Source organism: Monomorium pharaonis, chromosome 8 (genome assembly GCF_013373865.1).
Source record: "Monomorium pharaonis isolate MP-MQ-018 chromosome 8, ASM1337386v2, whole genome shotgun sequence".
Lineage (NCBI taxonomy): Eukaryota > Metazoa > Arthropoda > Insecta > Hymenoptera > Formicidae > Monomorium > Monomorium pharaonis.
Window position 1 is genome coordinate 5129191 of NC_050474.1, and position 24018 is coordinate 5153208.

General features: G+C 40.6%; 1 protein-coding gene across 7 annotated transcripts; it reads left to right on the forward strand.

The window, feature by feature from the left end:
• The first annotated feature begins 34 nt into the window (after window positions 1-34).
• Window positions 35-22376, forward strand: LOC105829426. 7 transcript variants are annotated; one of them, XM_036290466.1, is made up of 9 exons: window positions 37-3826; window positions 4251-4419; window positions 5379-5659; window positions 10674-11433; window positions 12435-12615; window positions 12723-12834; window positions 16419-16547; window positions 21582-21996; window positions 22096-22376. In XM_036290466.1, exons 1-5 carry the CDS (start codon window positions 3791-3793, stop codon window positions 12506-12508), a joined length of 1320 nt encoding a protein of 439 aa, XP_036146359.1. In that variant the 5' UTR covers window positions 37-3790; the 3' UTR covers window positions 12509-12615; window positions 12723-12834; window positions 16419-16547; window positions 21582-21996; window positions 22096-22376. The 7 variants fall into 7 exon arrangements, with proteins under 7 accessions (XP_036146354.1, XP_036146356.1, XP_036146359.1 ...); XM_036290467.1 differs by having other exon boundaries at window positions 22104-22376; XM_036290464.1 differs by having other exon boundaries at window positions 21582-22376.
• The last annotated feature ends 1642 nt before the right edge of the window (window positions 22377-24018 follow it).

Here is a 24018-nt window from a genome sequence, read left to right on the forward strand (position 1 = left end):
TTTTTAAATATCGTGTGTATATATATATATATATATATATATATATATATATATATATCATTTGGGTGAATATTTGTGAAATTGTAGCTATTGATAGATTACAACTTTATAAATGTACTTCATATTTCAGAAATTGATACATTTATGTTATTGCGAAACGGAATATCTCGTTTGCTTTGTGGAGAAATACGACAGTAATCAAAGTAGTTTAAGATTATGCACAAGTTTAATCCTCGAGCAGCCGTATTTGAAAAGTGCAATTTTTTTCATAGATATTATTTTTAAAAGTAAAATAATGTCTGTGAAATTCTTTTAAATACATTTTTCGTGCGTTAATATAAATATAAATATATATATATATATATATATATATATATATATATATATATTTGTCGATCATAAAGTTATACGAAAAGGCTGAAGTCATCCACGCGCCCGCTCTAAGATTAATGTGCGATATGCTTTTGTTACGTGTTGGCGAATCGATTTATCGATTAATCAATTAATAAGTAAATTAATTATAATTACATAATTATATAAAATATATAATTATTAATTATAATTAACTAATGAGAGATTTAAGAGTTCAGGGGAACATACCTAACAGCGTTTAAATAAAAAAAAGAAAATTATACGTGTGAATAGTTAAGTAAAATATATTCCATTGCGCGCGAAGTGTGGCCTGTTAGGTGACGGGTAAGAAAAGAGAAACTCTGAAAAAAAGACATTTCCATTTTTTTTACATATATACTTTTAGATGCGATTAATGTAACAGAGATATGACTCGCTGCCTCTTATAAATATTACGTAATGCGATTAATCTTATTAACAACTTCTCAACGTATGACTTTTGTTTCTTTTTCACTTACACAGAGAAGTGCTGTATGATGCTAATAATAATAATGATAATGATAAAGATATAGTTATGAAAAAATATAACAGACACACGCACACATATGATATTTCAATGAAACACATACTGTCAACCCGTTTTATTTCTATTTTTCATTTTTAGGTGATTGCTACGCATCATGTAAATGTAAAAAAACTGTATATATGACATTGGCGCGCGCGTACGATCTTTTTTTGTCATCTTTGCACTATTTAATCGAAGTCGTAATTAGGACATAGATCCTATTGTCGCTTGCGTCCTCCTTGTCAATACCTAAAATAAACATTAGCTACACGATTTAGATACACGAAGGATAATGGACGTCAATTCCGATTCTCTGACGTTAACTGACAGCCGCACTGTATGATATATCAAGCAGATAAATTTAGGAGGATCCAAAGGATCGACGCTTTGTGCTCGCGCTAATGAAGAAGGCTTACTCGACTAGGCAGCATCGCACGTGCAGCTTGTAGACATAATTTACGAAAGTACACTCTTGGGTAGGTCTAAATGAAAGTTTTGTGCAGTTTTTTTTTTAATAAATACCCCTCCCCTCTGGGTCTACACTTTTAGGATGCGTCAATGTGCCTGTTGTATCACTAACCGTTGTGTAATTACAATAAAATGTTTTCGCACTGAAGATCGAAGATGAGACACGAACAACTGTCGATATATGGATGTGCAAGAGAGAATCACTTGTTAAAAGAATGTGTGACGTATCAGAATGGTGTTTTTTATGCAGCTCTACGTCGTGTTCTCTCTTCCTTCTCCAATTTAATTGCTGCCGTTATATTCCATTATGTTTTTCTTAGGAAATAACATTTAACGATATTGGCAGACACGTTTTAATAATTATTGCACATTGTTATAGATGTCAGACATTGGAACCTGATAATACGCAAGATAGATGTATTATCTAGTTATCAGATATTCTATTTTGAACAAAGAAAATGTAACATAGTGTAGTTTTAAAAAAAGTAATAGATCGCGCTTACATAATGCTTTTAACTATCATTATAGCTTCAATATCTGGTCATTCTTCTTCGGATATAGCTCCTGAGTGAATATATTGTTCTATATCTGGCGCATGAAATCTTTTTAAATTATGATGATTATTCTACTTTCGCATCGATGATTGAACGTAGGAACTAAACTGATTCTAATTCGTAGAATATAGAAAACAAACATAAAGCTAAATACGTCATATTATTGAAACAAGTTGAACGTGCGAAACTTGATATAATAAACGACATATTTTTTAAGGGACCGTGATCTTACATGAGTGCGAAGTGTAGACACAGCGAGAGAATTTATAATAAATAAATTTGGAGTTTTTGAAATTTTTTGGTAATACTTAGAATGCTCTAACTCCACCTATTCCCTTAGCTTCATCGATTCCGAAGAATTCAAATTTTTACAAGTTGCAAATCTTTAGATTTAAAATTTTAGAAATTTTTCAAATTTTAATATTGTCTCTATTACATTTGCTAATTTTCAAGTTTAATTTTTCTTTTATTGGTTTTCTAGAATACAACATTTAGATATAAGATCACAGGAATTCTTGGAATATGCTTATGTTTTTCTGATGCCTCATCTTTATTAATTCTAATTTATTATTTTTTGTAATTCTAGATATTAGGCTTTTATACCATTAATACGTTTTTTTTAACATAGGTAATTAGTTTTTTTTTCTTGCACGAAATATAAATGCAATCCAGATATTTTTTAATGGAACGAGACATTCAATATATGGCTATCTGCACGTATTACGGATTAATGTAGATAGAGTTACCGATCTTAGCATGCGTGATTCTTTGAATGGATCCTTGAGTTACTACTGGATTTACTTGCCCTATATAAAGTTGTTGGTATTTAATCAAAAGTTTATCCGCTTAACTCAATTTACGAAGACGAGATTTTGTTACCAAATGTCGCAATCAATTATTCATTTACAGAATCGACATTACAGAATGATATAATTGATTTATTGAATGGTCTAAATAAAGAGTTGCAGGTTAATCGGCTGCCAAGATAATCAAGTGTTTCTTCTAGAAAATTAAAATTTTAATTTTAGAGTTATGTATTTAAAAAGTTTCGAGTTCGACTAATTCGCTATGTAACAATTTAAGTAACAATTTAAATTATTTTTCTGAACCAATAGAAAATTAAAAAAGTTAATGTTCTTGAAATTAGTATGCAATTTTCTCTGTTATATTCTTATCAGTTTGAGACAGATGTAAATCTTTAACCTTTCTTATTTCTATTATTCATTATTTTGTTACATAGCAGGAAAATTAATTATTTATATAGAATGTCAATATCACTCTACATATAGAAATGATATTGACATTACATATCAAAGTCAAATATAACGCAAAAATTTCCGACAGAGACCCGAGATATATATCTAGTTTTAATTTTATCAAGGAAATATTAATTTTTTCGAGAGAATTTTAATTTTAATAAAGAGCTTTCTTTTTTATCAGATATTTGTACTCTTCAATTCGCGCAAAACCTATGGAATTTTCATCGGTATGTAATATCGGGTGAATATCGCATGCAGTCTACGTTGGCATACGATGCATGCGTTACACCGTATCTATAATCTTCGTAGTAATGCACGTGGTGACCCCGATGAGAGTGGGATATGGGATATACAGATGCAACATCCGCAGGGCGGGGACAGCCGAACTCATTTGGTATAAAGTCTACCAAAGCCGGTAAAGCGTGCAGTCGCTTAACGAGTACCGAGATACCAACAGCGGCGAGATCGTCATGTCTTATAAAGTAATACACTCTACATCTCTTATTATTTACTTTTATTTATGTACTCTTTCATCTGTTGCTTTGCTTAACATTTGCTTAAGGCTGTACTTCTATTTTCCATGTTGATTCTTCATGAGATGCAATAATAATCTGAGATTTCTTGATAAGGTAAGAATCTAATAAAAACCCCCAAAAAGTTATTAACTTTTACGATTTTTATTCTTTACAAAAATATTTCTCAAATATTTAACGATATTATTCAGTTCTATTAAGATATATAAGATCTTGTATAATATTTTCATACAATATATCCATTCTATTGCCATGTTTGAATCGACCGTAGCTAAATATTTTTTTTCAACTAAGTGATTAAAAAAATGCAGTTATACTATACTATTAAATCATTTTATTAACGGTATAACTTTTTTATCATATGAAAAAAAAAATTGAAGAATAAAAACAACGAAATACATTTGAAATTTTTCTATAAACAATTCTACAGGTTGAACTAATCGCCCATTAAATTAGAGTTTTATTGGCGTTATCTTTAATTATCAAGTCGCTATTTGACATTTCCTTTCTGAATGTGCAGATTATCGGCTATTTCGCCGCCTTATTGGCTGTCGTCCGCGCTGGGATCATTGGTCCGGGTGCGACTGCAGTAGCCGTTGCGCAGCAGCCAGCTGCGACAGTTATCAGAGCCGAAAACTACGATTCTCCTCGGTATAGCTTCGAATATAGCGTGGCAGATGGTCTCACTGGTACGTCTCTATAATATAATTCGTATCCCGCAGGAATGACTGATCCGCGCAGTCATTTGGGCTTAGCAAACTCTGCACGGAATCCAATCCCCAATATATGGACACTCGCGTACACTTACACATCATACACGTGCGTTTTGGTGAATCGTGAGGCAATAAACTTTTGAGGGAAAGTAAAAGCAAAATGCATCTTAACCCAGTTGTTTCCATTCAAATTTTCTATCGCATGGTTTAGGCAAATACGATCCAAAAGATGAAATACTAAAAAATGTGTACAGAAAAGAGATCTTACATTACAAATAAAATTATTAAAATGTTTAAAAAATTGAGAAACATTTTTTAAGAAAATAAAATTAATAAGAAAATAAAAAAGACGTTTTAAATCAAACAGATCCGAACAAAGAAGAAGTAGAATTAATGTAAGAATAAGGAAAAAATAAGGATAAGAGTAATAACACATGAGACTCGTTTTATTCATATTCTTTATTTTAAAAATTTCGGGATTATTTTGGATCACTTAATTGTAACCGATACTCGAACTAAATGTATAATTGTTTGACTGCTCTGATACTTCAAATACTTATAAAAAAATAATAACTGTTACATTGAATGAAAGTTGTTAAAGCTGGAAATTGCAAGTAATAGTAGCGTATAATTAGATCTTATTTCGATGAGAAAGCGTCCGGATTTTAGACGGACTTCTTAATTAAGTGGAAGTTAAGCCAAAACGACGTTTCCGAACATTCCAAATTCGCCGAACGGATCCCTGTCGATATCTCTTAATTCAGCTATTTGTTGTATCTGTACATCGGGTGCCTTCATCGAATTAGAATTCAGGAACTTCGCCGGGGAACTTAAATTAAAACATCGGTCGGGACAATGCGCGCTTTTCCGTGAGCGTGTCGCCCGGAACTTCGCTCGAGGTATTATAAACGCGCACTCTCTTACTACTTTTCAAGGCGACAACAAGGCGCAGGAGGAAACTCGGAACGGCGACGCAGTTCACGGAAGTTACAGCTTAATCGAGCCCGACGGTACCCGGCGCGTCGTCTCCTACGCGGCCGATCCTATCAACGGTTTTAACGCGGTTGTGCAGCGGGACACCCCCGGCATCACGGTTAAAGCCGCCGCTGTCGCAGCAGCTGCACCCCTCGCTGTAGCGACGGTGCGTCCCGTCGCCGTCGTAACACCATCCGTGATCGCTGCAGCTGCGCCGGCGGCAGTTGCAGTTCGCCCGCAGGTTGGTAATCCTTTTTCAGCGCTTTCCGCCCTCCGTCCATTAGTCCTCCGCGAGACAGAAGGACGGAGAGAGAGAGAGAAAGCGAGATCCGTTGCGCGGGATTTTTCCCTCGATTTGAGAATTCGCGATCGCTCTCTTTCTCACCGAAGATTGTTAAAAACAAAACATGCGATACGGAAAAGATCCTGTATACTAAATTGAACACTCGGAGGAAAGAAGAAAAAAAAAAAGAGTTACCGCGAAACGTTGCTGAAGATGCACACCGCGCATTTGTTATGCAGACGATTGTCGTGGGCGCACCCCTGTCGAGGCAGCCGCTCGTCTCCGGATCCACGTTGGCCGCGACGAGCATCGTCGACGCGAATTTGGGGCCTGCGGTGAGTCAGATTGGAGTAGGCCTGGGAGTCAGAGCGGGTTCTCTCTACGGTTATGGCGGTGACGGTGTCGTGAAAATTCACTGAGCAGCGTTCACCACCGTGCAGGCAACGTGGTTCCGACCTCGATCGACGCTACCCGGCTGCTACATCATCCCTTCGCGATGCAATCGGGAATAATCTCCGTTTGTCCCCGCCTGCGCATCACGATCTTATGCACCTCGCATCGCGCATCGTTTATGAAATATACAAGAAGCTCTACTGGCTGAGAAATGTAGATTGTATGTACACAGAGGCAGAAAATATTGCTATTCATGCTGAAAACGTGATAGATACTTGATCTATCTCGGAATAAAGTTCTTTGATAAAGCTTACCGCCTTCGACTCTCACTAATAATGACCCGCTGACAGAATTAGAGTGCAGAAAGAGATAGACAATAGAAAGTTGTACCTCGTTACGCAAGTTTAACATTTATAACATTTACAGCAAAGAAATTATAAAAGAAAGTCGGAAGATAATTATAACTGTTCAAACACAATTTCTACGCGGTGCCATCTGCTTGCGCGGCAAGCTACGGCTTCTCTCTGTCAACCAATCTATTCTTTTTTTTTTTTTCGTGAATTTACCGCTAAATGCGAACGGCGTAAATGTGGAACCTTCGACTGTCGCGAGAAGAGCCGCGTCTCGAGTGATCGATGAATGACGGCCTGATGAGCCGAAATGGAGTTGACACCGACGAGAGAAGAGGATCGGCGGGGCTTAAGGAGAAATCACCGTTAATGGCGCGACCAAAGGATTTCCGGGCGTTTCGCGGGAAGGGGAGGGAAGGGGGCTTTTTACGAGCACGCCCGAGAGCATTCGCGTTCCCGGTCGAATCAAGATTCTCAGCTTTTCAACGGCAGACGAGACGCGCTGCTGCTTAGTTGCTTTTTTCCGCCGCCATCCATCTTTCGTCGTCGTCGGTCTGCGCGCTCTCCTCCTAAGCTCCCGGCTCCGTCGGCGCACCATTTCACCTGGTTAAACGATTATTTTTTTCGAACCGTCGTAACACGCCGGGCCACTCCGACGAACGAACGTCGTCGGCCTAATCGCCTCCACGCCGCTGAGCTAAGATCGGCGCAACGATGATAAATTATTCGGCGAAAATCCTCGCGCCGATAGCTTCACCGAGTCGTCTGACGGACACGTAATTTTTCGCGTTTATCATGGCCAAGATGTTTGTAATCAAACGAATTTTCTTCTTTATCGAGTTACCGTGAGCGTTAATTATCTCTGATAAAGTTTATCGTGAAAATTTTAAAAAGTATCTTAGAAAAATAAATAATGGATAATAGAAGGGCCATGAGAACGAGCAATAATGAGATGTTAAAATATTACAAAATGTATATATTTAATGTATATTCATAAAGCATTTTGACTTAACCGAGTCTGCTTCAGCCGCTAATACGAAAATCTAATAAATGCAATACGTTACTCTATAACGGCGAACGAGGGCGTGCATTATATATAATGTATAACGTTTTTTTAAATTAAATATTACGTAATAATGTTTAAGAAGAAGACGTTTAAAAAGTCTCGTCTTTCCTTTCAAGCGTCAGCAGCGTAGCCGAGCTGCTTCTGGGGCGCGCGCAGTCGTGTCGCCACGAAAATGTAACGCCGTGTAATATATTCTATTGAAGGTGGTAGAACTCAGGGTTTATATTCTATCAGCGTGAATCGCGTCAATGTAATTTCCAATATCGCGCAATGCTATCCGACGAAGCTTAAACATGTACATGGCAATTTAGGCATATAGAAGCGTAATACCATACCGCGATACGAAGGGTGCATCAAGCACGAAGTCATACACAAGTAAATATGTACTTACTGATGTAGAGGCAGAACTAACAAGCGGTATCGATCAGACCGCTGTCTTTATATATATCGCGACTCGTCGTCTTCGGTTTAAAATTAATTCCCTTGGACGCGCTATTGAAGAAATGTTACAACTCCAAAGTAGTTCTTTCAATTTTTCCGCGGTATTTCTACGTTAATTAACGGTATCGCGATTAAATAATGATATTGATTTTACGCCGCCGCCGTTTCGTCAGAGAGGTCCGCGAGAATGCGTGCTCGGGGAATATCGAAGAGATTTGGAATAAACGCGGGGCACATGAAATTTCACACCGAGACGCAACAGTTCTTAACGTCATCTGATTATCGCCGTCGAAGGGATGCGAGAGACCCAAAACTTGCCGGGAATCGGGAAGTTGTGGTAAATCCGGTGCTCGGCGGAAACTTCGAACTTCGGAGGAACCCCAAACATCTGTGAAAACATATATGTATTATGTACCAACCGATGTATAGAGAGAGAGAGAGAGAGAGAGAGAGAGAGAGAGAGAGAGAGAGAGAGAGAGAGAGAATCACAGCAAGTTGCGAATGGAAAACATTTAAACGACGCTGTTGTAACTAGCTATACAACATAATTATCGTAATACTTAAGCAAAGACAAATTTTTTTCTTGGTGGAAAATTTGATTGCATATTAGGAGATCTCCTGTTATTCATTCCGAATGATACTGTCGTACGAGAGACACGTTTAGGCTTAGCGAAGGATCTTTGACGTTCGCCAGCCACCATCGGCCGCCGAGAGTGTTTCCGCTTTGTCGACCGTGTGGCGTATTCCCGCGGAGTCTTCCGAGAAGAAAGTTCCGAGTTTCCCAAGTATTTCGTTTTCCACGAAATCTCGGGAACTTCTCTCTCTCTCTCTCTCTCTCTCTCTCTCTCTCTCTCTCTCGCACGCGCGAACTTCCGCTTATTATTCGTGTCGAGAGGCCGGCAGGAGAAACGGTACACGGACAACGAAAGTTTCGGCTCGCTCAGCCGCGCTTCCTCCGCGTCTCGGCACTTCCGGCCGTAACTAATAAAGCCGCAAACGTACCTGATCTGTAACTCGGCACGAGGCGCGTATCCATTAAGGGATAAAGAAAGGGAAAGAGCGCGGAGGGTGAGATAAGGAGCGAGAGCGAGCGTGGTAAATCGCACGCGGATTGCGAGGGGGCAAAGGCGACGGCTGGCTCGGATTTTAAAGGGTGGGAAGGATACAATATTTCAGAGTGGCGACAAGGAGCAAGCCTGCTCGCCACTGGCAAATTAATTAAATTCCTACAAGCTGCCTGAGTAAGTCTAAGGGGCCGGAGGGAGAAGAGGGGGTGGATGTACCAGGCAGAGCGAGAGGGTGAATGCGGGTGGTCGGCGAAGCGCGGACGAGGGTCCCTGTGTTCCGCCCGTGGGAATATTGTAATTAAGATATGCACTTCCACCCTCCACTTTCCTCCGTGCCACTCCGCCCACGTGCAACCCCCCGCGGGGCCGCTGATTTACGCTTCGCAGGACGCGGCGTTGTCTGTCTCGACCGCGTCTAAATTGCATCCCATTATAGAGACGCCGCGCGCGCGTCGTTCCATTCTTCCGGTGTGCCGATTCCTGCGAGTTATTATGCAATAATGGAATCCCAGATTCCGCACGTGTCTTCCATCGAGAGCCGCGGCGGCACGAGCCCGTTATTTGCCGCTCGCGATTTACTCTGTAGAAAATGATTTCGAGAACGGGGAGGTTCGCGGTTCTCGCTCCCTACCCCGCAAAGCTCCTCGGACCAATCGTTATCCTTCGGCGCTCGGCTCTGAATTCAGTTTCATTGCATCAATAGACGATTTACCGCAATATTGTACAATATTGTAAAAGTATTGCTCATATCGTAAAGTATCGCTGTTTATTAGAATAATAAAACTTTAAAATAATAAATTACAAATTAACTGGCACTTTTAGATACAATTTTCATTTTATTTTTACTTAAAAGTACAATTATATTAACAAATTACGTTAATGTTTGTTCATCGATTGATGCAGGGACTTATACGGATTACAGATTATAGGTATAATATTGTATAATAATGCAGCGGCGGTTTGACGAACGATCGACAATCGTTCACCACTTAGTTCACTACGTGTCGGCGAGTTTGTCGCACTTCACGGCACGTCAAAAGTTCAACATGCCTCGGTTTTCTAATCACGACCCGTGGAACACCGTGGATCAAAATTGATTGCTGACGATGACAACTTCACGCACAGGCCCGAGCTGCGCGCTGTGAGATGCTAAACGTAAACGACCCTTCGGACCTACATCTCGCGAGCAACGAGATCTCCTGGTAGCTACAACTATGGAAAGCGTTTCCGCCATAATTTTGGGCTTGATCCTGATGTTACCGCTGCTCGTACAACTGCAGACGCTTGTCGTACGTGATCAAGATTAATTGATCGTAAATTGCACCTACGAATTGTTTTCGTCTAAGGGCAGTAATGATTTATTGCGCCGCGGGTATGTAGGTTAAATACCGGGGGAAACAAATCCCCCTCTCCCCCCCGTGTGTGTAAAGGGACACGATGCATTAAAGGCGGGGGACTAATTGAAAAAAAAAGAGTGTCACGCACGTTCATTAATCATTTTGACCGTGTATCTCTCTCGTGATATTGAAGTCAAAATGTAAGAGCGCCGCGATTCATCCTTCGTTTTGCCTCCCCTCACTTCCGCCCTTCGCGCCTCTCAAAAACGTTTATTTATGGCGCGTGCTTTATCCAGACATCAGACTTGAAATTTGCAGCTGCAGCACCCGTGGAAGTTGTTCGCGGCATTACGATGCCGCTTGACGGAGAACGCGGACGGCGACGCCTGGTGCAAGCGCAACCTAGTGCAGCATTATCCCAAGTTGCCGGACCTGTTAAACTCCAATTCCGAGTCGCGGATGATGGTGTGCCCGACAAGGACCGTCCTCTCGTCACCCACCGTGCCATGTGTCGCGTCCGCCGGCCAGCAGCAGCAGCAGCAGCAGCAGCCCGTTAGAAAAACGATCCCGCTGGCGCAGCACTCGTCGACCTTCGTCGCGACGCGAATCGAGCTGCCGGTCGTGGACATTACGTGCAACTACAACTCTTACCGTTACAAGACCCTCGAGGAGAGCCTAAAGGAGCGTTACGGCGCGAATTATCCACCGGGCAAGGTTGTGCTGAACTATATTCAATTAAACACGCCGGACTCGAGGAGCGGCAACGAGAGCGACGTCGGTGGCGATCTTCTGGATCCTTTCAACGTCAACGACACCGGCACGTACTCGTCGTCGGTGTCCACAAAGCGGGAAACGGAATATCTAAATCTTCTGGATCATTTCGTATTAAGGAGGCGGGGAAGGGCTCTGACCGCGGGGAAGTTTACCGAGACGCCTTCGTTTGCGGACGAAAGAACTGGCTCTACCAGTCTCGAGCTGTCGTACTCTCACGTCGGTACATGGAGCCAATCCACCCTGAGAGATTCAGTCGCTCACGAAAAGGAATCCAGGTCGTCTGGCAATCAACGTCCCTCGAAAGGTACGAAATATACACAACTTCGGCGATCAAGTCGGTCGCCGCAATCAAGACGGTTCCCCGATTTCTGCAACTTTAATTTTTGCCGGCTGTTAACAGACGTTCGCAAAAAAAAAACGTATCGAATTTTATTTTTGACGAATGTTCCAAATATTTCTACGGAGCGTGAAATAAAATCTGTAAATACGATCGATGCCTTTAGGATTCGCGGCCGGATAAGACAAGAGCGAATCTGGCATCGCTCCTTCGGCGATGATCCATTTCGCGATAATAATCGAACGCGCCGATATATGCGCCGTGGTCCTCCCGAATATTGTTAACACGCGTCGGCGCTATTCCTCTTGCACCCGCCTTACATTCTCGTCATTACCACGGCGCGTCACGTCGTCGCCTGAATACTAATAGGCAGGCGAATACAGCAGCCGGGGATGCCCCGTGCATCTGGCTCGTCATTCGAGGAATCGTCATCGTCCTCGCTCTGAATAGGGATCGGTAATGGATAGGGAGGGCCGGCCCCGCAGGATAGCTCTCTAGGAATCGCGTCTATTTATTGATCGCCTCCTGGTGCATTGGAATATTCAATCCGTCTCTCAGGACTGCGATCCTGCGAGTACACGGTGGCGCATCTCTTTCTGTCACCGACAACTTGGGCTATTTCTCTTCCTCCTCCTCCCCCCCCTTCTCCCTCCTGTCGAATAGATCTCGCGGAGAGACGACTTTATCTTCTACAATCGTAAGTAGCCTTCGATGTCGCGTTACCTATTAATGCCTCGCTGATTGAGTCGTTCGGAGCTCGTCTTAAATAGCAGTCGGATTGCAACAGTTTGTTAACGACCCAACTTGGCAAATTGAAAATATATTAGTCCGAAATCGGGTACCGAATAACCGACAAAAAAAAGAGTAAAGGGGCAGACACCAAAACAGAAAATCTACGATAGTGTCTAATTCTCAAGTTTATTGCCCACGTGTTGTAGGTAAGAGGATAATGATCCCGCTCTGTCTAGGTATTGAATACAACCAAAGCGGCGGCGGCGCAAATAAACGTCTCAGCAGCTCGCAGAGAGTGCTCAGGCGATAGTGCGAAGCAAGATCGATCTCGGGATAGACGGTAATCTCATCCGAGTGAGCCTTGGTCCAGCCTGCAATTTGTCATGAAGTCGGGGGGAGAAAACACACAGGAAAATGGTAAGTTTAGCGGCGAAGGAGATAAAAGTACAGCGGTGCCTATGCTATTAGCTTTTAGTTTAAGCCGGAAATTCGAGACCGGAAGCTTGAGGGTACGGAACTTGCAGGTGAAGCAGTCTCGTGAGAAAGCGTGGTCAGCGAAGGGGCCGGCCGAACGTGAAGCGTAAAAAATCAGATCCCAGTGACTGCGAGGGAGAAGAAGGAAGATACACACAAGCGGTAAAAAAGAGAATTTATTGAAACTCGTTCTGAGTGTCGAATAGATGAGGTTTACTTAGTGCCCTCCACGAGAGAGAAAGCTCGCGTTGAAATTCGATTAAAACCAGAAGGATAATTAACCAACCCTGCGAGAGACTTCGATTGGGAAAACTTTCGAGGCGTTTTTGACCCGAGCGGAGATTGACGGCTGATCCTCCCGAGTAATTTTCCGACGATGACAAAATATCCGCTCCCGACACGCTCGTTTAATCACATTAATTACATTTTGATTCGCTCGTCAGTGCGAACGTCGATGATAACATTTATCATAATTGAGCAGCTGGCAAATCGCAAAAAAAAGTAACTGTCGTTAATTTTGGCGCATATACTGTTAAATTCGTAATATCACAAATTGCACCTAATTTGAGTCATTTCATAAAACATTCCTATCGCCGCTGCTTTTACTCAATATGTCGTTAATTAATTAAATCAATGGAATTAAACAATTTAACTCGAGAAATACATTAACAAATTTAGTTTATTATTTATTAAGTGTATAATATGAACTTGCTCGTCTCAATTACAGAAATGGAATCAATTTAATTGTTTTTCAAATCATATTTTTTCAGCTTTTATGATTGAAATTTTTGTTTTGTAGAAAGAAAATTTTATAGTAATTTTTGTAATAAAATATTAAATACCGTATATTTACATAATTCGAGATATACACAGAAATTAAGAATAATGAAATTTTATTTAACTGAAGGAATTGGTTTAAATTTAATCCTTTAATATTTAACAGTGTGAGCCTCAATTAAGATCGCGTTTTATGTGACTTCACATTACGACGATCAGATTATTCAGAATTAAAATCCATTCAGTAAATTCTCTCTCGTCAGTGAATGATAATACATAAATACAGCGGACTTTTGTCAACGGAAATGTAATCGAACGGAACGTGGAATAAGCAAGCATTCCCGAGTGCTCGAGTTCGACGTAGAACGAGGTCTGATCGGATTTCTGGTAAAAAGGGAAAAGGCTCGGGAAAACATGCAGCAGGCAACAATAGGATTCCGCGACAAGTCGATTTGTCGTAGAGTCAAGTTCGCCGACACGTCATTTGTCGCCGTTACGTTCTTGACGCGTTCTACTGCTTCTCTCTCTCTCTCTCTCTCTCTCTCTCTTTCTTTTTCTCGTTTCTCGGCACGACGTCCGCACCGACATCCGAGCGATTCAATCGCTCCGGAAGGGATTTCCGCCACGACGGGACACGTTAATAATGCGAGGTAATTCGAAGCTCCATCGTTCGCATTCAAAATTAGACGTTTTCCGCAAGTCTTTCACTTTGAGCAAGATATTTCAAATACATAACACGTTGTACGCCTTCTCATCTTGCATGCAGGATTATTGAGACGACTTCCTGCTTAAAGTAAAATAGGGAAATGCTTGTTAAGCGAACTGTCTTCAAACTTGGATTGCATACAGCTTTTTCTCGGCACATAGAGTTCATACGTATATACGTCACTTATTTATGATGATACTGTTATCGTCATATCGATATTGTATGTAAATATAGTTTCTACTTTAAGTTAGAACAAAACAGGATGTAAAATATTATTCGCTTTGACCGTCATATTCAACTTTTATGATTGCAATTCGTTTTGTGAACAAAAGAAAATTTTATAATAACTTTTGTGCACATAGAATAACAATTTTAAATTCAACTTGCACAGGACAAAGCTTTGAGAAAAAAAAGTGAGAAAATATTTATATAATTGGAAATTAAAGAGTATTAGAATGCATTTTAATTTTTATTTTTCACCATGCAATATAATATACTAATCGTTATATTGTATTGTAATCTAATAATCATGATATTGTTTTAACAAAGACTACACCTAGGTTAAGCAAATGCTTACTTAGATTTATCTAATTAATCTTTTAACTTAAAATGCCCTTACTATTTTGATCAATTAATATATCACGTCATTTTTTTGTCATGTCCAGTATTCTGAAAAAAATTTTTTATACTTTCGTGTTGTATTTACCGAGATTCTCGGTCGATGACATATTGAACAAGTGCGGCGGGTCAAACGACGGTGGTGTCGAGTGTGCGGAAAGATCGATGGCTTCTTTAGAATCGAAAGAGAAGTCTATTGGCGGAGAGTGGCGTCAAATTGACTACGTCCTAGTCCTGCCATTTATACGCGTCGCTAACCTTTCAAACATAAAATTGGTCCATAAAATGCGATAAATGCAATAAAAAGCGAGAGACAATGTGTTTCTAGTTTACCTTATTAGTCTCGACTATGCTCTGCTCGCAGAAGCAAGGTCTCCTTTTTGCGGTACATCGCAACGCGATGGAGGTTGTTCTAATCCGACAAAGCCAATTCACAAAATAAAGAAATATTTCCAGCGGTGTGTTACGACGGAACGTAGAAATCTCTCGTTAAAGAGGGAAACGATAGGTCGTTGGCTTTCTCGAAGAGTCGAACGGAAATGTCAACGTGCGACGTTGAGTTGACTGCTTTTAGACCCGGCATTTATATTCATCGGTAACTTTGATTGTGCGCCGTAGGAATCGAGAATGGTTCCCAAAACGAAGCAAGACGGCAGTAAAACTTTCACAGGGACACTGAATAGGCAGAGCAAAAGAGAGAGAGAGAGAGAGAGAGAGAGAGAGAGAGAGAGAGAGAGAGAGAGAGAGAGAGAGAGAGAGAGAGAAGAAAAGGGTAGACAAAGGTAGACGGGTAGTGAAATAGGCAAATCCCACGGCACTCCATCCCGCCCTGGCAGCGAGTCTGCCAGGCTCTAGGGAGAGAACGGGGCCCCTGTTATACCAAAGCTTTTATTTCCGAAGCATCGATCTCCATAAAGTTGCTGCCGCGAAATGAGTTCCTGCGGTCTTTCCGGAGTTACCCTAAAGCGCTCTTTGCACCTGCAGAGATACCTAAAATGGCCGCGCGGGTGTCTGTGCAGTTGCACTTAATTAAAGAATGCACGGTCGGGCACCTAGATGCCTGAATCGTGGCGCGTTCTTTATAAAGAACGTCCCGTATTTATATAGAAGTACCCGGAGTACACTTATTGTTGCACTATCATATTGTTATTCGTTAATTAAATCGATAAATTTAAACATGTTGCGGATATTATAAAGATCGTGCAGATATATATTATACATCTCAATTCCAGTTGAGAGAGAATTCCTGGAAAAGATTTTATTAAATTTAGCCTTAACGAGTTGAATCTTATTAAATTAGAGTTTTATTCGGACTAAACAAATTTCTCATCGTGAATTATACTCGAACTATCATTGTAGAATTAGATTATCATTTTATAGCGACAGAAATAGAACTAAAAATGCCATGTTATCTATTTTAGATTTTGTACGAAGGTAATTTTAAAGTTCTAAATTGCGTTTTATTTATACATATTTTATATTAATACATATATTAACTTTCTTGTATCAAATTTAATTTTTTTAAATTTATATCTTTTAATTTTATTAAATTTACAAGTGTTATACAAGTGTTATACATTTGTAGTGCACGAGTTTATTAAAAAAAATTCTTTCTCCAAGTTTTAAACATTTTTACAAATCACAGGTATTGTAACTACGAGGATGTAACAGACAAGGTGGCTCTATATATTCAGATTTGCGACTGCAACTGCACGCAGTCGAGTAATTCGAGGGAACGCGCGGGAACAGAGCGGACTCCTTTCTCTTCTTCCCTGTAAGTACGCCCTGTTAACACAGTATTTACGAGTCGTTCTTCGTTCCCTCGGGGATAGTCGGCACTAGTTGGCATCGGATACGTATTTTCCTTCGCGAGGCGAGTATCTCCCACTTTTCCCTTTGGTTTTCTCTGGATCTTCCCTTCCTCTCTTTTGCGGCACGTGCGCGTTGCTTCCTCGTCAACCTCGCGACTTCGGTCTGTAGTACCCTTTTAATCTTCCGTATTTCCTTCTCTCTCCTGGAGATTTATTCTTCGTAAATTGCCGAACCATTGGCAAGTCAAGAGACTTCCCGGAATACGTTGAAGAGTCTTGGGAAAAGTATCAAAGGCAAAATCCGAGAGAAACCGAAGCGATAGGGCAAAGTGTGCGACTACAAGTGCCAATTTAGTCACCGTTAAGCCGCATTTATGACGTTTGATGCACGGGGTAAAGACGGCGCGAGAGGGAAGAGGATGATTCCGTCAAGTCATCAGACACACAAAGATACATCTTGAACGCGCGACGTCTCCGTTGTATTCGATTTCGTTGTGTTATGTCTCGCGGCGCTATGCGCTTCCGTTCTATCGTCTTCCTCTTAGTTCGGATGCCAGGACGAGTACGTTGCAGGACAACAGTGATACGGGTAGACGGACACTCAGACGGTCGCAATTGCGCCGGCAAAATACACGTGAGATAGGTAGGTGCCTGCACTTTGCGAACGTGAACGCAATCTGCAATCTGGGATTCTCCTCGTCGCTGTTGTTGCTGTTGTTGTTGCTGCTGAAGCGAAGGAGAGCCCCACGGTACTGGAGAAACAGTCTCGCGTTATCCTTTAGACTTTGGGGCTTTAGCTGTGCACGCGCGGCAATTCATGTTGTGTTGGTGTGTGATGTGATTAACACCTTCCACGTAGATCACTAATGACTCACAATAGATTTTCCGTTTGTGCGTTTAAAGCTGTTTTAAATATTGTATTTTTCCGGTCTTGAACACAGTTCTTAAATTGAATAATATCACAGACTAAATTAATAATTAATAGATACTAATACAAATAATTTATTATAAAAAATATCACCCCAGCCAGGATACGAATTTAATTATTCCTGCGGGAAATCGGGAAATTTTCTACCAATTCGCATCATTTAGCAGTTTAATTAAATAATACATAAGTGTAATAAAAAAGAGATAGATCAATACTCTTTTGATATATTTATATTTAACTCTCGATTAACAAAGAATTTTAAGAAAACAAATTAATTACGGTAAAGCAGTGCAAGGAAATGATATTTTTTTACTTAATTTGGATTGTGCACATAAAATTACGAGGATATACTTCAAATTGTAATTGAGCGTGTCTTTCAATTGCTAGAATTTCTGAAAGGTATGATGTTCACTTGGAAAAGATTTTCGTCGTCAAAAAAAGGAGATTGAATTAAAAACCGGCTTCAAAAGAGAGATTTCATAGGAATGTTGCATTATGCAGCACGAGAGCGCTGTGACGTCCCCGCGGAGCAACTACATTAATCCTTTACGTGAATGACTCTCAAGCTTAGAATACGTTTGTATACATACGCGTTCTCGATTCCTTCGAGACATTTGTATTGCTCGGGCTGAGATTCACCTGGAGAAATCGCAACGCGCACCGCATTCCAAATAAATGCGCCCGGTATTTCCGCCTCGCACGAAATGCACCCGCAGAGGAACGAGATGTGCATAATCGTTAAATGAACTAGACGAAATAATCTGTCGAACGCACAATTTATCCGTTTGCGGGAAGTGGTGGGATTAGTCCGCTTCAGTCAAGCTGGCAAAATAAATCAATGTCGGGCAACTATTGCATAACGTTGACACAGATTAGTTACCTGTATTAACATGGATAAATTACGGAAATGATCGCTCGCGTGTGCACTCGGGCTGTCCGATGAGCTGTCGATCAGTAAATGTGATCAGTAAACAGATAGAGAGAGAGAAAGAGAGAGAGAGAGAGAGAGCCGATATATCCATTCAGAAAACGAATATCTTTTTGATTGATCGACGTCTATTCTCGAGAGAGTAGAGTCCAAAGTTTCACGCGGCATCGCTTAACTAGCCGTCATAGTGTTACACCTTTGATAATCAAAGCGCGATGTGCGGAAAGCTCGAGGGTTGACTCAAGTGTCTCGAGCAAAATCGAGGGATAATAGCGCCGATGGGACGGGAGGGTTGATCTTCTCTCTTCATCTCGGAGGGCGACTTATCGAGTCGGGGAAGCCGTTTAACGGTTCGTTACGAGAGAGCTCTTTCGCACTTTATCTGGTTTCAAGCTCTCCGACGTGAGAAGCGGGGACGCGGGGCTTCGGGAGAGGGCGGGAGATTCGTCGGGACGTGGGAATCATTCCGAAGACGAGAGACAGGTCGCAAACGGAATATCCACGTCTGCAACGCCGGACTCAAACTTGCAGCTGTCTTGAGCTTACGTAGTACACGTAAGGCGGGAGCTATACGATCAGATCCTTCTCTTTTCAACAAATAAGAACAGATTTATAATACACATGTTAAATAAATCATCGCAATTGTTTTTTTCGAAATGACGCGAAGCGTTTCTTTCTCTAAGCCGAAGTTTATTATTCGATTCGGATGTAACTCTGAATTTATTCATCGATCCCACGGAGTGGGACCCGATTTCCGCGATCGCTAAAAAGTTGAGAGATTCAAATTGAATTATACATTTAGACCGCACTGAGATTAAAAAAAAGAGTGCACTTGCACTCAACGTATATTCGCGGCCTTTGCTTTGTCGCGATGAATTGGATACTCCGCGTCTCGAGAAGTCATTGAAGCTACGTTAATTATCGCGGGAAAAGAAATCGTCAATTTCTTGTATACACCAAATACAGAACGAGCACCATTGAGATCTATAGGAACGGACGATGTCGTATGACATCCGCAAAACGCACTTTCGCGCATATCATGACCCCGTCGTATTCGTTTGTGCTCGGCAGCGCGACCGGGGAAAATTTCGCGGTCCTATTAACCTTTTCGTGGCGCACTAATTAGTACCGCGGCAAGGTTGGCATGGACTTCGTTAGGGAGAGTTGGTATCCGTCTGCGTTCGTGTTGCGAGGCGCATTATATCGCGCCGGCATTTGTAAAACATGACCAAACATACGTTACGGCGCTGCGTTCCACCTTGACGTCGATTTTAAGTCTGCAATTGATCTTCATTTTTCTTTTCACGTTGCCGTCTCGCCGTTCTGCTGAAGTAGCCTTCATTGACATAACGGTTATTAAATATACCGCTCGTTTATCACAACTGAAAAAAAATTTTCAACATTAGAAGATGCTTTTTCCTCATTAAAAAGACTGAGAAAATAAATTATATGATAAAGAATGTGATTAAAAATAATTTATTAATATAAAGGATATAATTATTGATAAGTCAAAGAATTTTAGAATCCTATCTTTTATACAAGAAATATAATATTAATCTAAAGAATAAAAATTATACATATATATATAGTTTCAATGTATATAATAATCGCCTAGTTATTCTATTTTTAATGTTAAATTTTCATATTAGTAAAATTTCGTAATATCACTTTTAAGTAAAACTTTGGTCTACTCATTAAGAAGAATAAAAGTAAATTAGCCCTTTATTCAATACAGCAAACTCTTTTTTTGTAAACCATTTAGAAGTGACAATTTTTGAGTTATGTCATTCTTGCAGCAAACAAAACGGAATAATAAAAAAGGTTACATCGCTGTCTTGTGCTTAGCAGCGAGTAGTAGGCAATTCGGTCATAAAAGCGTACAATTTGCGGAATTCTGTTACATGTAACGATTTTATGTAGCTAGAAAAGTCGAAAAAGCCAGATAGAGCGTTGAGAGCGAGTCATGCAGTCGCGCCTGGAGTGTGTGTATCGGATGGATAAAGAATTCGGTGAGAAGAAAGCAGCAAGCGTTGACGGAGGTAGACGAGGGTTTTCTCATGGAAAAACACGTCCTCACCTATTTCCCGAGTAGAGGAAGTTTCTTTGTGCCTTCAAATTAAGTTAGACCACGTGGAAGACGTATTCTCAAACTTTTTCTTTTCCGTTCGCCTTTTTCATCTGCTCATCTTATCTTCGTCTTCGAGTCCTCGTCGAGCTGTCTCGTGGCACTCAGGTGCCACTCCGTAAAGGGGAGAAAGAGAGACGCGGCTCGATTGCGCTTTATAAAGACATGCTCAATTTAGTAAACCGTCAGAAATCGGTCAAGTCTCTATAGTGATAACGGAAGATTAATGAGAATAACGCTTGTGCAAGCGAGAAATTAATTTTCCGCCCGTGATCTAATGTAAACAATTTCGAGCGCTTTATTCATCCAATCTGACACTTTTCTTTGGGTAACTTCAGACACCTTTAGAGAGAATTTTGCACCCACTCTCTCTTTCTCTTGGCGAGGAGAAGAAACATTTCTATCCCAAGTGGCTGGCGGAGAGGAGAGCACTTGTCGAGATTTCATCGATTCGAAAATAAAGCAGTCGCGCGCCGAGTGCAGTTTAAATACAACTCATCTGGTGAATATCGAAATTCCGCGTTGCGCAACGGGATTGTCATAAAGAATAAACATTCGCCGCCGCGTTAAATCAAGACTCGAGCCGAGAGACCGCCACAACGGGTTTCCGCCGCGATTCCGGGATTTGGTTGACGAGTCAATGGAAAAGTCAACGAGCAACATCATTGTCAAGAGCAGTAATAGCGACGGAAGCGGCAATGACCCGTGCAAAACGCGATGGGAGAGCGACCGGAACTTTTGCGCGGCAATCAGGATAAAGCGCAAACTATTCAAGCTGCGAGCTTTCACCGTCGACTTGCAAGCTCCAATCTCTTTCTGTTTCCTTCCACGCTCTCTTCCTCTCGTTTCTTCTCTTCTCTCTTTCTCTCTCTCTCTCTCCCCTCCCTCTCGTTCTTTTACTCCTTTTTTCCCTCTTCCACCGTTCTCTTCTTCTCTCCCCATCGATTCCTACCCTTGCCTCCGACACTTTCTCTCCGCGAGCATTCACCCTCTTTATCGTTTCTGTTTCTTTTCAGGCCTTCCGTGCTGTATACAAAGTGGAAGCAGTAAATTGGAAACCGCGGCTTTGTCGGCGCTATTGCGGCTTCTCCTTTCCGCCGTTCCGGTTTCGCCGTGTTTGTTGCCTTTCGTTGCTCTTTTATCCCCTTTGCCCTCACCTCTGCCTTTTTTTTTTGTTCCAACGGCGTTGGAGGACCGTTACTCTTGCACCGAGTCGCGAAGGCTCGCCTTGACGTCGCGAGGACAGGTCGCCGTTACAGTTGACATTGGGTCCAGATTTATTGAACTCGCTGTTCTTCAGGCAGCCGCACTTCCACCGGCTACAATTGAATTTACAATCGAGAAAGACTTCCCTCAAGACCTATCCCTTGACGAAACATCATTTCTCTTTCAGAGCGTATGAAGACATTCAGCGAAGAAAGAATGGGTATCGTAAGTATTTGGCATGATCTCGTAGATGATATTATAGGAAATTAATATGACGCAAGAATAGCCGGCACCCACGATAATAATGTGGTTAAAATATCCAAGGTTTATAGGTAAACTTCACTGGTGCATTATATGCGCAAAGTCCCTTGAGTACTTTGGTCTTACCGCAACATTCTACTGAAACCTGTAAATGGCCCTACTAAAATGTCCATGAGTGGATGTTCGAGAAGTTTATATACAATTAAGAGAATTGTACGCATCGGTGCGAAAGTTTTGCGACATATTTTCGCACCTTAGAGTCTCACTCCTTTGATAATATTATTACTTACAAATGTATTAGATTTCGATTCTTAAATAAAATTAAGTTAATTATTATGTATATTAATCATAATTGAGAAATATACTAGATAAATGTGTGTGTGTGTTATTTCAAATCTTCAATTTTATAAAAATAAATTGATTATGATATTAATAACAATTGTAGTTTTAGCGTATTTAATCTATTAAATAAGAGAATATAGACCGAACGTGTGAAAACACAACTCATATAGAATGTGCTTTAATCAGTCATAGCTGGATTTTCATGCTGATATTTACTTGTGTACATACCTTTCAAAGGTTCACTGAACTGCACGCCGAAGAACTTTTGGTCTTTAAAGTACAGTTATAAGATAAACAGATTAATAATATCATAATATTAAAATGAAATTGATAATCAATTTAATAATGATGCTGACAAGTACCTATTTCCCTATTCCTTCTAAATATTGTAGATAATTCAGCTGCAAAAAAAAATAACACCTCAGCCAGGAATCGAACCTGAGACCTCCCAAATTTCCGGGATTTTATTATTTAATATTTTAATATTAAATTTTTTAATATTTAATTTCTTTATTTAATTTCTCGAGTATTGGAGTCTTTCGCAAATTAATCATATTTTTGGGACAAAAATAAATAACATTACGGAAAAGACATTTTCGTATTCATCACGTCAACAACTTTTAATTAAGATTGAAAATCAGTAATGTTGTAGAATTATTTAATGCTCACTATATATATAATTTTTAATTGCGATCACCTTCTCACATTGAACGAAAACGTGATAGGATTATTCTCATCTAACTTACTCATCGGTTTCCACTGCGAATGAATGTAGATAACTATCGGGTAGATGTAATATATGTGGAGGTCGATCCTGGAATTAATTAAGACTGTTCCGCAAACGTCGATTACTATCGTTTAGAAATCCTCGATAAGGGACACCGTTATCCTACGGATAACTGTCGGAACATCGTGAAATTTATCTGACCATTTCTTGTTTCCAGTTGGAGCACGTTATGAGAAAACGGCCCGATAGGATATTCGAATTACTCATGGACGCATTTCCGGTTTGCCTTATCTCTCTCCGCGGGATTACTTACGCGTAGTCTGAACGCTCTAAATTTGCGAGAAGGTTTACAATCCGGGGAAATATTGCTAATATCGCGAATAATAAATGATTAATTAGAAAGAGAGGTTAAAAAAGACGGGCCTCAATGTGAAGTATGGATTGACGAACAGAATTTTAAATAAATAATTTATATTGCGTACTCTATCCGCGTCTGACTTTCATCAGCTCTTCTTTTTAATTGTTTTCAAAATTTGAATTTCATTAATTTTTGTCGAGTAAATTATTAGTCTCAAAATTGACTCTCCATTTTAAGTGACACGCCTAAGTGACTTTTCATGATTTCGTTCAATATAAAATTTCGGTGGTATTTCGCAAAGTGTTGCTTGCAGCCTCTAGCTGTTCGCAACAGTTTTACAGGCACGGCATGTCGGTATCGATCGGTCAAAAAGCCGCACACGCGAGATAAGAAATCTATGATTCGATCTCCGGGATTAGCGGGCAAGACTGTTTAACTGTTTGGACAGTCGGCAGCGGGAAGTTGTAGGAGTTGAGATTAGGGATAACCGAAACTATCAATAGAGTGGGGCAACCTAGCCACTGGTTTGTTGTCGAGCGGTTCGTAACTTGCTGTTGCG

Coding starts and splice junctions, on each gene's coding strand:
- LOC105829426 (XM_036290461.1), top strand. CDS start 3,791: ATGAGATGCAATAATAATCTGAGATTTCTTGATAAG. Junction 4,420..5,378: donor CGTGGCAGATGGTCTCACTG/GTACGTCTCTAT, acceptor CTACTTTTCAAG/GCGACAACAAGGCGCAGGAG. Junction 5,660..10,673: donor CAGTTGCAGTTCGCCCGCAG/GTTGGTAATCCT, acceptor TGAAATTTGCAG/CTGCAGCACCCGTGGAAGTT.